This window comes from Paroedura picta, chromosome 2 (genome assembly GCF_049243985.1).
Source record: "Paroedura picta isolate Pp20150507F chromosome 2, Ppicta_v3.0, whole genome shotgun sequence".
In the NCBI taxonomy this organism is placed as follows: Eukaryota; Metazoa; Chordata; class Lepidosauria; order Squamata; family Gekkonidae; genus Paroedura; species Paroedura picta.
Window position 1 is genome coordinate 5798027 of NC_135370.1, and position 14458 is coordinate 5812484.

Here is a 14458-nt window from a genome sequence, read left to right on the forward strand (position 1 = left end):
AATCAACCTATCTCTAACAACAGGAGAATTCCCGGAGGGTTTGAAAGAGGCTGTGGTACGTCCACTGTTGAAAAAAATATCTCTAAACCCACAAGAGCCTAACAACTACAGGCCCGTCTCGCACTTAGCATTTCTGGGCAAGATGATAGAAAGGGCAGTCGCAAACCAACTGACAGAATACCTGGAAGAAGCTTCGGTCCTAGACCCATCCCAGTCAGGCTTCCGGCCTGGCCATGGGGTAGAGACAGCGCTAGTTGCCCTGACGGACGACCTCCGCCGCCAGTTGGATCAAGACGGGTCGGCACTGCTGATATTATTAGACCTCTCAGCAGCGTTCGACACAGTCCATCATGAGCTTCTAGCTTGCCGCCTCATCGATGCTGGAATACAAGGGACAGCCCTTCAATGGCTGATCTCCTTCCTCCAGGATCGTGGACAGAGGGTTGCAATAGGAGAGAAAACATCAGGCCGCCGGCAACTTACTTGTGGAGTCCCACAAGGAGCGGTCCTCTCCCCTATCCTATTCAACATCTTCATGCGCCCTCTCGCACAGCTGGTACGGAAGTTTGGGCTGGGTTGCCATCAATATGCAGATGACACCCAGCTCTTCCTCCTGATGGATGGCCGCCCTGACTCTCCCCCAGAAGCATTAGCCAGCTGCCTGGAAGCAGTGACGAGATGGCTCAAGCAGAGTCGTCTGAAGCTCAATCCTTCAAAGACGGAGGTCCTGTAGCTAGGTAGGAAGGGCCCATGCGAGGAAGCGCGCCTGCCTACCCTGGATGGCATGCAGCTCTCTACGGCTCACTCCGCCAGGAACCTAGGCGTGATTCTGGACGCCTCCCTCACAATGGAGGCCCAGATCACAAAGGTAGCGCGGCTGGCATTCTACCATCTCCGCCAAGCCAAACTACTAGCGCCCTACCTGGCCCCAGAACAACTAGCCACAGTGATCCATGCAACGGTCACCTCTAGACTGGACTTTTGTAACTCGCTCTACGCAGGCCTGCCCTTAGCCCTGACCCAGAAACTACAACTAGTTCAAAATGCAGCAGCCAGGATCCTCACGGCAACACCGTGGAGGTCCCATATCCGGCCTATTCTCCATCAGCTGCAATGGTTACCAGTTGAATTCCGGATCAGACTAAAGGTTCTGGTAATTACCTTCAAGGCCATACACGGTCAGGGCCCAGTGTACCTGAGGGACCGCCTCCCCGCCTATGCCCCCAAAAGAGCTCTACGCTCTACTGCCTCCAATCATCTAAGGATCCCTGGCCCTAAAGAAGTCCGTCTGGTCTCGACCAGGGCCAGAGCATTCTCTGTTCTGGCCCCTACCTGGTGGAACGAGCTCCCAGAGGAGATCAGGGCCCTGACGGAGCTTAAACAGTTCCGCAGGGCCTGCAAAAAGGAGCTCCTCCACCAGGCATTTGGCCGAGACCAGACGTAATCTACAGCGACCAAGGGCCCCTGCTCCCCCCCCACCCCCTCAGAATCCCATCAACAACCTGTTTGTATTATGATTGTTTACTGTTATACTGTGTTGTGTTTGGTTGCAATTGTTGGTTATCGATGTACATGTTCTACAGACTATTTTATGTATGGTTCTCTGTTATAATGTAAACCGCCCTGAGCCTCCGGGGAGGGCGGTATAGAAGTATGATAAATAAATAAATAAACTCAACTGGCTCCCAGTTGAATTCCGGATCAGGTATAAGGTTTTGGTTCTCATATTCAAGGCCATACGCGGTCTTGGCAGTGTCTCTCTGCCTATACCCCCAAAAGAGCATTACGCTCTGTCACCGCCAACTGGCTAGGGATCCCTGGCCCCAAAGAAGCATGTTGGTCCTCAACGAGGTCCAGAGCTTTTTCTGTCCTGGCCCCGCCCCCCTGGTGGAACGAGTTCCCTGAAGGGATCAGGGCCCTGTCCGAACTCCCAAAATTCCGCAGGGCCTGCAAAAGGGAGCTACTCCACCAGGCATTTGCCTGAGACCAACAACAGGTCCCCCCTCAGACGTCCCTCCATGGCCTGAACCAGTCTGTCCTCTTTAAGGGCCTTAACTAAGTTCCATTCCTATTATATTGTTTAAGATCACTGAAATTGTGTTATTTAGATTATTGTTGTTGTAGTATTTGTTTATGTTATATATTATATATTCGTTCCATGTATCCCCCAGGTTGTATGTAAACCACTATGAGCCATATGGAAGGGCGTTATAGAAATCAAATAAATAAAGAAAACTCTAACCCAGTCTTAACTTTTTATACTTGAGAAACCCTTGAAACATTCTTCAGGTTTTGAGAAACCCTAGAAGTGGTGCGATCAAGCAGAATATTGTTGGGAAGGAGAGCTCTGTACATGGCTGCCTGTGGCCCTTCTCTTCCTACCCCCTTCAGGCCACTCATTGAGCATTTTGGGAGGAAGGGGTGGGTTAACATGACCCTATATGATCATATCACATGATAAATGTTTAACAAATTAAAAAATATACTAAAAATTAATCAACACTGACCCATTGGGGAAACCACAGAGTTTCACAAAACACTGCTTGAAAAAGCCTGCTCTCACCACTACACCACACTGACACTCTCTGCTGGGAGGGAAATGCTGCTCAGTATCTCTTGCATTCTTCTACTTATTGTGTGTGCCGGTTGTAATTTCTTTTTTAAAAAATTGACTGTTGATTTTATGAATTTAAAACATTCTGCTGGTGCAATACCCAAGCTGGCTTTGCTTTGTATGTGTATTTGCCTAACCTGTGCTAAAACTGCCCATCTCCATTTTTCTATCTCCCTGCCCTCTAAATTTCCAGACCAAACTAAGACGTTGATGTTTTTCGATGGATGCCTGCAGCACCTGGGCTGCACTATTAAGCTGCGTGGCGCTGGCGAATATGAGCTGGCTCGGGTAAAGGAGATCCTCATCTTTATGATCTGTGTGGCTTACCATTCCCAGCTGGAAATATCCTTCCTTATGGATGAATTTGCCATGCCCCCGTCGCTGGCCAAAAATGGCTCTCTCCTCTCTCCGTCCGAAAAGCAGTGGGGAGAAGAAAACAGGCATCAAAACCTGCAAAACAGAGAAACCACCATGCCAATAAAAGATGCAGATGTGTTTCCTGACAAACTGCCCATTATCTCGGAATCGGCATCGTCTGACAACATTGGTGCCTTGGAACAAAAAATTTGGACACAAAATGACAGTGGTGACTTGCCAGGGACTTGCCCCATGGATTTAACAACTACAGTGCCCTTTACCCCAGCACTGGTTCCGGAGCCACTGTTGGCTCTCCACTTGGGGATTTTAGGGGGTGATCAGTTGGATAGCCTGCAGAAAGTGGATAGCATCCCGGAGCCAAAAAGTCACACACAAGTTTTTAGGGATCCCCTGCAAGATGACACTGGATTGTACATCACCGAAGAAGTGACATCCTCAGAAGACCGCCTCAAATCCTTTGCCTTGGCCTTTCAGCAAGAGCTGCAGGATGTCATTCTGTGTATTTCCCCCATAATCACCTTCCCAGAGCCCTTTCTGTTGACGGAGAGAGGCATGAGGTGCCCCACCAGGGAATATTTCCCGGAGCAGGTTTATTTGTCTCCTCTTCTCAACAAGGAGTGCAAAGACCTGGAGAGCAGGAGGAAGAAGCAGCTGCTGAGGGACATCTGTGGGCTGCAAGCAATGAACGGCAGCACCCAGACCAAGCCCCTTCAGATCTTGCCCCCCCACGAACTGGTGGTCAGCCGAATTGCAGAGCCTCTGAGCACTAGCAAAGAGCTGGCCACGATGCTCTCTGATTACCGGGCCCGGGGAGGGAGGATCACTCAGAAAAGCTCAGATCCATTTGTTCAACCTAAGGATCCACCTGGCATGAAAGCAGAAGACTGTGAGAGAGGGTTTGTTCAGAATGAATCTTTGTGGGCTCATAAAGTAAGTGAACGTTGTTGGAACGTCCTATTATGTCTGCATGCAAGGGAACTTTTTTAGATTAGGAAAAGAGGGTAACACATTAAACAGTGGTACTCGGTTTACAGATTTTTTCTTTCAAACTGGACCACTACCTCTCCTTATTCTGTAAGCTGTTCTTAATAGGGGCCCCATCAGGCCCTTGGGGGTGGTAGGAGCCATGCCCCAATGGGCCCATGATCAGTGACACCCACCCAGTGGGTGGAGGATGGCTTGGCAGGCTGTGGGCAGCCCAACCCCCTGACACCATAGATCTGAGGCTGGACGTGGCAGCCCTTTGCTGCTATCCTCAGTGGAGACGTCAGGCACTTGGGAGGGGAGCTGGTTTGTGAGTGAGCATTTCTGTGCTTAGGCCCCACCCCTCATCATCAAGCCCACCCACATGTCCTGGCTGCAAAATTAGGTATGTGTCAGGAATCAGGCAGAGATTGGCGAGCAGAGTCTGTGATAAAGGAACTTCCAGATCCAAGCAGAGTAAGGATCCAAAAGCAGTACTTTATTAAGCAGAAAATACTACAGCAGCCAATACTCATTGAACAAATATCTTGGCAGAGACAAAGGTACATTAAACATTGGGGTGTACTTATAGGGGGAACCAAGGATGGGAGGGGGTAAGAGTACAAGAAATGGTGGGAAGGCACATTTGCAAAAGCAACAAAGTTTCTCAGGCCAACCAGATGTCCTGCAGTTTGATCTAAACTAACACCCTGTTGAGACTCCTGCGAGACAAGCAAGGTCATTCTAGGCGGAAGAAATAAGAACAGGGCAGCTTTGGTATGCAAAGGAAAACAGGAACAAATCAAGGATTTACGACCCCGGCCTGGAAGCCGGGAGAAACGTAGGAGGAAAAAGAGGCATGAATTGGGATTCATGACACTATGCTGCTACTCAAAGCTGCTACCAACCCCCTGGTTTATTTTGCTACTTCAGAGTAGCACATCTGCCCATCTTGAATTGGTCAGGGAATATTAACTTCTCATAAAATTGTCCAGCTAAGAAGCAGGAGGTGGGAGGGGAATACACTTGGGTGACCAGAATCTGACCTGAATGTTACCCTGCTAGTGTCTGTCATTCAACATTGCAGTTTTTTGTGCACACCATGCTGCTGGAGGGGAAGTGCTTCTAGCTGGTCTTTCTATACGTGTTGAGAACTACTGGCCTTAAGGCCATGGATTCATGAAAAAGAGCCCTAGCAACTAAAGGGAGACCCCACATTCAGAGGCAGTAAGCCTCTGGATCACAGAGTCAGGAGGCAACATCAGAGAAAGACCATGGGATCCGTGCCCTGTTGTTGGCCCTCCTCAAGGGCAACTGTTTGGCTACTATTTGAGACAGGATGCTGGACTTGATGGACCATTGGTTTGATTGGAAGGGTTCCGTATGTTCTTAAGGCAAATGTTCCAGAATTTGACAGTCTTATGAAGGGGGGGGGGGATTGGCTTTACATATGACCTTTTGGGTAAAGGTGGATTCTTATACCTGTCCTTTTAGGGTCTGCTAGTGGGATGAGCCAATTAGAGTGAGATGATCTGGGCGTGCATTGCACACGTATCTTGTACGTGTTCATGCAACCCAGCAACCACCATGTAACTTGCCTGTTGCAACGTTATCCAGGCATTATCCTTCAACTGAAACTGTTTGACTCAGACAATTGTGCAAAATAATCTAAAAACTGACTGGGGTCCTAAAAGCTCACATTGCACAGCAGAAAAGAGCTCCTTTGAGTGTCAGCCATAGCTGACGGTGTCCAGTTGGGGATGGCTTGTTAATTCCCCATTGGTTGTGTCTCCTCAGGTGGACTGCCTCAGCCCTCTGAACCACCAGAGGCTCTGTGTGCTGTTCAGCAGCTCTTCAACCCAGTCCAGCAATGCTCCAAGTGCCTGCGTTAGCCCATGGTAGGAAACTCATCTCTATCCATCTTCCCTGGTTAACTCCCTGATGTGCTGTTTCCTTCAGATGAAAAGGCTAGATGGGAACAGCATGGTTTGTGAACACTGTGTATAATCTTGGGCATTGGATAAGAAAGATGCAAGAGACTGGGTTATAGACTCTGCTGTCTTTCTTCTGACTTCAGGTCAGAAGGCTTTCCAGGAGTGGGTGGTGGAAAGTGCCATCAAGTGGTGGCCATCAATGTGTGAGGGCTTTGGAAGTGACATTATTCCTTTGCATTTTCTTCAGGGTCCTCCTACTTAAGGAGAACACATGAGATGTTGGGCAAATCTCCAACCAGTGATTAAGAGTGTAGTGGTAGCTTCTAATCTGGCGAGCTGGGTTTAATTCCCCGCTTCTCCACATGCAGCCAGCTGGGGGACCTAGGGCCCGTCACAGTTTTCTCAGAGCTAATATTGGCAGGAGGGCTGAACTCCAAGCTCAGAAGAAAAATCTGCCTGCCTTTCACTATTTCCAACCTATGCTTGAGGGGAAGGGGCTACATTAGTAGCATGCCTCTCTTCCCCCTGGCAGAGTCTCAGTGCAGCATGCATTAGCTAGAGATTGCGGGTTTGAATACTGCAAAGTCTGTAAATATTGCATAATGGCTTTTTGGGGAGAGAAGGCAGCATGGTATAGCCCAATCTCATCAGATCGTGAAAGTTAAGAAGGGTTGGTACTCGCCTGTCTTAGTCTAAAAACTGTAGTTTTGAGAAGTTTGAATGCCGCAAATTTACAGTAGGACTATGGTTGAACTACAGTTTATTTCTTTATTTTCTATTACCTGTAGTCTAACTTTCTCCATGGGAGATTCAAGGCAGATTACATGCAGTAAGTCAGTAGACTCACAGCATGGGACATCCAGTAGAATAAAGTTTGAGGAATTTTCACAGCAGGGTTTCCCCTAGAGCCAGTTTAGTGTAATGGTTAGGAGTGCGGACTTCTAATCTGGCATGCCGGGTTCGATTCTGCACTCCCCCACATGCAACCAGCTGGGTGACCTTGGGCTCGCCACGGCACTGATAAAACTGTTCTGACCAGGCAGTGATATCAGGGCTCTCTCAGCCTCACCTACCCCACAGGGTGTCTGTTGTGGGGAGAGGAATGGGAAGGCGACTGTAAGCCGCTTTGAGGCTCCTTCGGGTAGGGAAAAGCAGCATATAAGAACCAACTCTTCTTCTTCTTCTTCTAGCCTTCCCCTAGCCTAGTTGTGGAATCGCCGCATCTGTTGGAATGGCCCATTATATAATTTCAAACCATTAAAAAAGGTTATTCTCTTCTCCATTATTTCAGGATTGTGACAATGGAATTCTATGGAAAGAATGATCTCACTTTGGGTGTGTTCCTTGAAAGGTATTGCTTCAGGTGAGAATCTATTTAAAAAACAGCTCTTGACAGTGGGATGGATCCTGCTTGTATCCTATTGATCCACTGGGCAAAACTGGAAGTTTTCCTCTAGCCTGAGGAGTTGGGTTGGCAACTTGGAGTTGGGAAATCCAAGGAGATTTGGGAGTGGAATTTGGGAAGAGTGGAATTTGGACTGGGGGAGGGACCTAGCAGGATATAGTCCACCTTCCACAGCAGCTATTTTCTCCAGAGGAACTGATGTAGAATCATAGTTGGAAGGGGCCATAAAGGCCGTCTAGTCCAACCCCCTTCTCAATGCAGGATCAGCCCAAAGCATCCTAAAGCATCCAAGAAAAGTGTGTATCCAACCTTTGCTTGAAGACTGCCAGTGAGGGGGAGCTCACCACCTCCTTAAGCAGCCTATTCCACTGCTGAACTACTCTGACTGGAAATTTTTTTCCTGATATCTAGCCTATATCATTCTAAAGGTAAAGGTAAAGGTATCCCCTGTGCAAGCACCGGGTCATGTCTGACCTTTGGGGTGACGCCCTCTAGCGTTTTCATGGCAGACTCAATATGGGGTGGTTTGCCAGTGCCTTCCCCAGTCATTACCGTTTACCCCCCAGCAAGCTGGGTACTCATTTCACCGACCTCGGAAGGATGGAAGGCTGAGCCAACCTGGAGCCGGCTGCTGGGATCGAACTTCCAGCCTCATGGGCAGAGCTTTCAGACAGCTGCCTTACCACTCTGTGCCACAAGAGGCTCTTCTATCATTCTACTTGTAGTTTAAACCCATTACTGCGCGTCCTTTCCTCTGCAGCCAACGGAAACAGCATCCTGCCCTCCTCCAAGTGACAACCTTTCAAATACTTAAAGAGGGCTATCATGTCCCCTCTCAACCTCCTTTTCTCCAGGCTGAACATTCCCAAGTCCCTCAACCTATCTTCATAGGGTTTGGTCCCTTGGGCCCAGATCACCCTCGTTGCTCTCCTCTGTACCCTTTCAATTTTATCTACATCCTTCTTGAAGTGAGGCCTCCAGAACTGCACACAGTAGTTAATCTACGGATCGCTACCCATTTGTGATGGTCCATTTGGGAACGAATGACATGTCCCTGAATACCATCGCTCCTATTAAAAAAGACTATCAAGATCTGGGGAGGAAGCTCAAGCAAATGGGGGCACAAGTGGTATTCTCTTCAATCTTGCCTGTCAAGGGAAGAGGAATGCGTCGGGAGAGGAAGATAATGGAGGTGAATCACTGGCTGCGTAGTTGGTGCCAGCAGGAGAGATTTGGTTTCTGGGATCATGGGATAGGCTTTCTTGAGGAAGGCCTACTAGCACCTGAGGGACTGCACTTATCGAAACTGGGGAAGAATGTGTTTGGCAGGAACCTGGGGAGATTATCAGGAGAGCTTTAAACTAAAGCCACTAGGGGAAGGAGACGATCAACATAGGGAGTGTATGGAAGGAAAACGATCGGAGGCAGCCCAACCAGCAAGGCCAGCTCATAGGGAACCAAAAGTAAAAGGATTCTGATGTCTTTATACTAATGCCCGAAGCATGGGCAATAAAAAGGAAGAGCTGGAACTTCTCATGCTGATGGAAAGGTATGATCTAGCAGGCATCACAGAAACTTGGTGGAATGATTCTCATGACTGGAATTTAATGGTGGATGGATATGAACTGTTCAGAAAAAACATAATAGATCGAAGAGGTGGAGGAGTGGCACTGTATGTGAGGAAAGGGCTTACCTGTCAGGAAATTCTAGTGAAGGAGAGCATATCTACAGTGGAAAGCATTTGGGTGAAAATAAGCGATGGATGGACAAAATCTAACGGAAGATGCAGAGAAAGCAGAAAGGCTTAGTGCCTATTTTACATCTGTTTTTCCCCACAGGTCAAAGTGTTTAGGCACATCTAGAGATGGCCGTAGCCAAAGGATAGTGTCTGGGTGGCAGGTTAACATGGATAGAAAGGTTGTCGAGAGGCATTTAGCTGCACTGGATGAGTTCAAATCCCCTGGTCCGGATGAAATGCACCCGAGAGTACTCAAAGAACTTTCCAGAGAACTTGCACAGCCCTTGTCCATCATCTTCGGAACCTCTTTAAGGACTGGAGATGTCCCGGAGGACTGGAAGAGAGCAAACGTTATTCCGATCTTCAAAAAAGGGAGGAAGGATGACCCGGGACACTACAGACCAGTTAGTCTGACCTCAGTTTTGGGATAGATAATGGAGCAGATATTAAAGGGAGCGATCTGCAAACATCTGGAGGACAATTTGGTGATCCAAGGAAGTCAGCATGGATTTGTCTCCAACAGGTCCTGCCAGACCAACCTGGTTTCCTTTTTTGACCAAGTAACAGGTTTGCTGGATCGGGGAAATTCGGTTGATGTCATTTACTTGGATTTTAGTAAAGCTTTTGACAAGGTTCCCCATGATGTTCTGATGGATAAGTTGAAGGACTGCAATCTGGATTTTCAGATAGTCAGGTGGATAGGGAATTGGTTAGAGAACCGCACTCAAAGAGTTGTTGTCAATGGTGTTTCATCAGGCTGGAAAGAGGTGAGTAGCGGGGTACCTCAGGGCTCGGTGCTTGGCCTGGTACTTTTTAACATATTTATTAATGATCTCGATGAGGGGGTGGAGGGACTACTCATCAAGTTTGCAGATGACACCAAATTGGGAGGACTGGCAAATACTCTGGAAGATAGAGACAGAGTTCAACGAGATCTGAACACAATGGAAAAAAGGGCAGATGAGAATGCAATTTAATAAAGATAAGTGTAAAGTTCTGCATCTGGGTCAGAAAAATGAAAAGCATGCCTACTGGATGGGGGATACGCTTCTAGGTAACACTGTGTGTGAACGAGACCTTGGGGTACTTGTGGATTGTAAACTAAACATGAGCAGGCAGTGTGATGCAGCGGTAAAAAACGTGAATGCCATTTTGGGCTGTATCAAGAGAGGCATCACATCAAAATCACAAGATGTCATAGTCCCATTGTATACGACACTGGTCAGACCACACTTGGAGTACTGTGTGCAGTTCTGGAGGCCTCACTTCAAGAAGGACGTAGATAAAATTGAAAGGGTACAGAGGAGAGCGATGAATATGATCTGGGGCCAAGGGACCAAGCCCTATGAAGATAGGTTGAGGGACTTGGGAATGTTCAGCCTGGAGATAAGGAGGTTGAGAGGGGACATGATAGCCCTCTTTAAGTATTTGAAAGATTGTCACTTGGAGGAGGGCAGGATGCTGTTTCTGTTGGCTGCAGAGGAGAGGACACGCAGTAATGGGTTTAAACTTCAAGTACAACGATATAGGCTAGATATCAGGAAAAAAATTTTCACAGTCAGAGTAGTTCAGCAGTGGAATACGCTGCCTAAGGAGGTGGTGAGCTCGCCCTCACTGGCAGTCTTCAAGCAAAGGTTGGATACACACTTTTCTTGGATGCTTTAGGATGCTTAGGGCTAATCCTGCGTTGAGCAGGGGGTTGGACTAGATGGCTTGTATGGCTCCTTCCAACTCTATGATTCTATGATTCTAGTATTCCAGGTGTGGTCTGACCAGTGCCGTATACAATGGGACTGTGACATGGATATGAACTGTTCAGAAAAAACAGAATAGATCGAAGAGGTTGAGGAGTGGCAATGTATGTGAGGAAAGGGCCTACCTGTCAGGCAATTCTACAGTGGAAAGCATCTGGGTGAAGATAAGCGAGGGGAAAACAAACAGTGTGGTGGTTGGTGTCTGCTACCGACCGCCTGACCAACGAGAGGATGTGGATGCTGCACTTTGTGAGCAGGTTGAGAAAATATCCAAGTGTCAGGACCTTGTCATCATGGGTGACTTCAATTTCCCAGATGTGTGCTGGGAAACAAATTCTGCATAGAGTTCCTCAGTCATGCAAGTTTCTGACCTGCCTGGCTGACAATTTCATTTATCAAATGGTAGATGAACCCACAAGAGGTTCAGCCATACTGGACTTAATACTGACCAACAGGCAAGAGTTGGTGGATGAGGTGAAAGAGAGGAGGACCCTATGGGGAAGTGACCATGTCCTCATAGAATTCCTTTTGAGATGGGGAGCCAAGGAAGCTTGTAGCCAGACGCGGATGTTGGATTTTCGTAGGTCAAACTTTAATAAACTCAGAAACATAATGAGTGTCATACCAAGGATGAGAATGCTGGAAGGGAAGGGAGCATGTGAAGGGTCGGCGCTACTCAAACAAGAGCTATTGCATGCTCAATCAATGACTATCCCAGAAAGACGAAAACACTGCAGGAGCTCTAAGAAGCCTATTTGGATGAACAGAGAACTTCAAGAGGAACTAAGAAAGAAAAGGGAAATGGAGGGAAGGACAGAGCTCTAAAGAATAGTACCTACAGGTTACTAGGCACTGTAGATCAATCATCAGAAAGGCCAAAGCTGAGAGTGAGCTAAGATTGGCCAGGGAAGCCCATTGTAACAAGAAAAGATTTTTCAGTTATGTGAGGAGCAAATGTAAAGTAAAGGAAGCAATAGGCCCACTGTTGGGTGCAGATGGACAAACTCTAACGGAGAATGCAGAGAAAGCAGAAAGGCTCAGCGCCTATTTTACATCTGTTTTTTCCCACAGGTCAAAGGGTTTAGGCACATCTAGAGATGGCAGTAGCCAAGAGATAGTGTCTGGGTGGCGGGTTGGCATGGACAGAGAGGTTGTGGAGAGGCATTTAGCTGCACTGGATGAGTTCAAATCCCCTGGTCCGAATGAAATGCACCCGAGAATTTTCCGGAGAACTTGCTGAACCACTGTCCATCATCTTCAGGACCTGTTTAAGGACCGGAGATGTCCCGGAGGACTGGAAGAGAGCAAACGTTATTCCTATCTTCAAAAAAGGGAGGAAGGATGACCCGGGAAACTATAGACCAGTGAGTCTGACGTCTGTTGTGGGTAAGATAATGGAGCAGATATTAAAGGGAGCGATCTGCAAACATCTGGAGGACAATTTGGTGATCCAAGGAAGTCATCATGGATTTGTCTCCAACAGGTCCTGTCAGACCAACCTGGTTTCCTTTTTTGACTAAGTGACAGGTTTGCTGGATCGTGAAAATTCGGTTCATGTCATTTACTTGGATTTTAGTAAAGCTTTTGATAAGGTTCCCCATGATGTTCTGACGGATAAATTGAAGGACTGCAATCTGGATTTTCAGGCAGTTAGGTGGATAGGAAATTGGTTAGAGAAGTGCACTCAAAGAGTTGTTGTCAATGGTGTTTCATCAGACTGGAGGGAGGTGAGTAGCGGGGTACCTCAGGGCTCGGTGCTCGGTCCGGTACTTTTTAACATATTTATTAATGATCTAGATGAGGGGGTGGAAGGACTACTCATCAAGTTTGCAGACAACACCAAAGTGGGAGGACTGGCAAATACTCCGGAAGATAGAGACAGAGTTCAACGAGATCTGAACACAATGGAAAAATGGGCAAATGAGAACAAGATGCAATTTAATAAAGTGTAAATTTTTGCATCTGGGTCAGAAAAATGAAAAGCATGCCTACTGGATGGGGGATACGCTTCTAAGTAACACTGTGTGTGAACGCGACCTTGGGGTACTTGTGGATTGTAAACTAAACATGAGCAGGCAGTGTGATGCAGCGGTAAAAAAGGCAAATGCCATTTTGGACTGTATCAACAGGGGCATCACATCAAAATCACAAGAGGTCAGAGGTCTTACTCACTGGTCTGTAGTTTCCCGGGTCATCCTTCCTCCCTTTTTTGAAGATCAGAAGATGTCCATCATCTGGAGATCAGCCATGACTTTGGGAGATCTCCAGGCCACTTTCCAACTTCAGTGGCTCTTCCATTGGACGAAGATTCCTTAAACGGAAGGAAATCCTCATGGAGAATGGCTGGATCTACCCCAGCACATTCTGATTTCAGCATGATGTTCTGTCTGAGGTGTGTGTTAACTCGCTCCCCATAGTGTTTTTTTTTTCATTAGGGATGTTTTATTTCATTACAACCCTACTTCTTCTTTGAAAATTCTTTAGGAAGTTTCTCCTAATGTTCAGCTGTCATAGAGTCTTCTGTAACTTAAGCCCATAAGATCTAGTCTTTTCATTTTCCATGGGACAGTCCTTTATTGAAGAGCATAGTTGTCTCTCCTGACATTCTTCTCCATTCCAGGGCCTTCAGATGTTCCTTGTAGGCCTTGTTCTCCCAAGTACAGTTCTTTGTTGCTTTCCTTTTACATCCATTCCAGTTTATCTACCTCTTCATGTTGATTCATTAATTTAGAATATTTATTTGTTGCCTCCCCAGAGGCTCTGCTTGGGTCAGCTAATAATAAAATAAAAACAAGCTTGAAATTTGTATGAACTTTAGAAGTGCAGCACCCATAATTGTTATGAGAAAATGAATACTAGAATCTCATTATCAGTACAATTTACAAAAGGGGAGCATGGTAGAACTAAAACAGTCACAAGACAAGGGAGAAGAGCAGCAAAATGAAAATAATCAGTAATTTAGGTGGGAGGTGTTGGCAGGATGCAATGTCTGCTATTGTGGTAGAGCAGGGGTAGCAAAACTGCTGGCTCTCCAGATGTCTATGAACTATAAATACCAGGACCCCTACCAGCATGTGCTCATGGTAATTGTAGTCTATAAACATCTGGCGAGCCAACAGTTTCCTCACCCCTATGGTAGAGGTTTTTGATTTCCAGAGGCATAGCATGAAGTGAAACAAAAGGGAGGCAATGTTGTTATATCCAGAATGAACAAATGGAAGAGGCTGTCTGGGTTGGGACATGCTCCCCTCAAAATTCTTCTTCTTGGTTTCAAGGTCTTCTTACCAGTGTCCCAGCATGTTCTGTGAGACTCCTATGGTGCACCACATCCGTCGCTTCGTCCATGGGCAAGGCTGTGTACAGATCATACTGAAGGAACTGGACTCTCCAGTGCCTGGCTACCAGCACACGATTCTGACTTACTCCTGGTGTAGAATATGCAAGCAGGTAACGATCGACTCTCATCCAGAGAACCAGTTCTACAAGCTTCATTGCTAGTAAGAGTATAAAAAGTGAATGGAGACAGGACCCATTTTTGGATGGAAAGGTATTTTGCTCAAAACTCTGTAGATTGTTCTGCTGGATAAACATTTGTTTGTTTGCTCCTTTTGTTTATTCATTCATTCGTTTGCTTATTTGTTTCTTCATTCATTCATTCGATTTATTATCAGA

At 46.9% G+C, this 14458-nt stretch overlaps 1 protein-coding gene across 7 annotated transcripts in view; it reads left to right on the forward strand.

Annotated features, from left to right (window-relative positions):
* Nucleotides 1-14458, forward strand: part of PIKFYVE (phosphoinositide kinase, FYVE-type zinc finger containing) — a 241446-nt gene that overhangs the window by 157786 nt on the left and 69202 nt on the right. For 5 of the 7 annotated variants that reach the window (XR_013227979.1, XM_077319274.1, XM_077319275.1 and 2 more), the window contains 4 exons: nt 2808-3922; nt 5753-5853; nt 7181-7252; nt 14062-14233. Coding sequence is in view for 6 of the 7 variants with exons in the window: in XM_077319274.1 (XP_077175389.1) it covers nt 2808-3922; nt 5753-5853; nt 7181-7252; nt 14062-14233 (1460 nt within the window). In the remaining variant the exon portion in view is untranslated. The remainder of the gene's footprint in view (nt 1-2807; nt 3923-5752; nt 5854-7180; nt 7253-14061; nt 14234-14458) is intronic. The other 2 variants (XM_077319278.1, XM_077319279.1) reach the window with 2 other exon arrangements.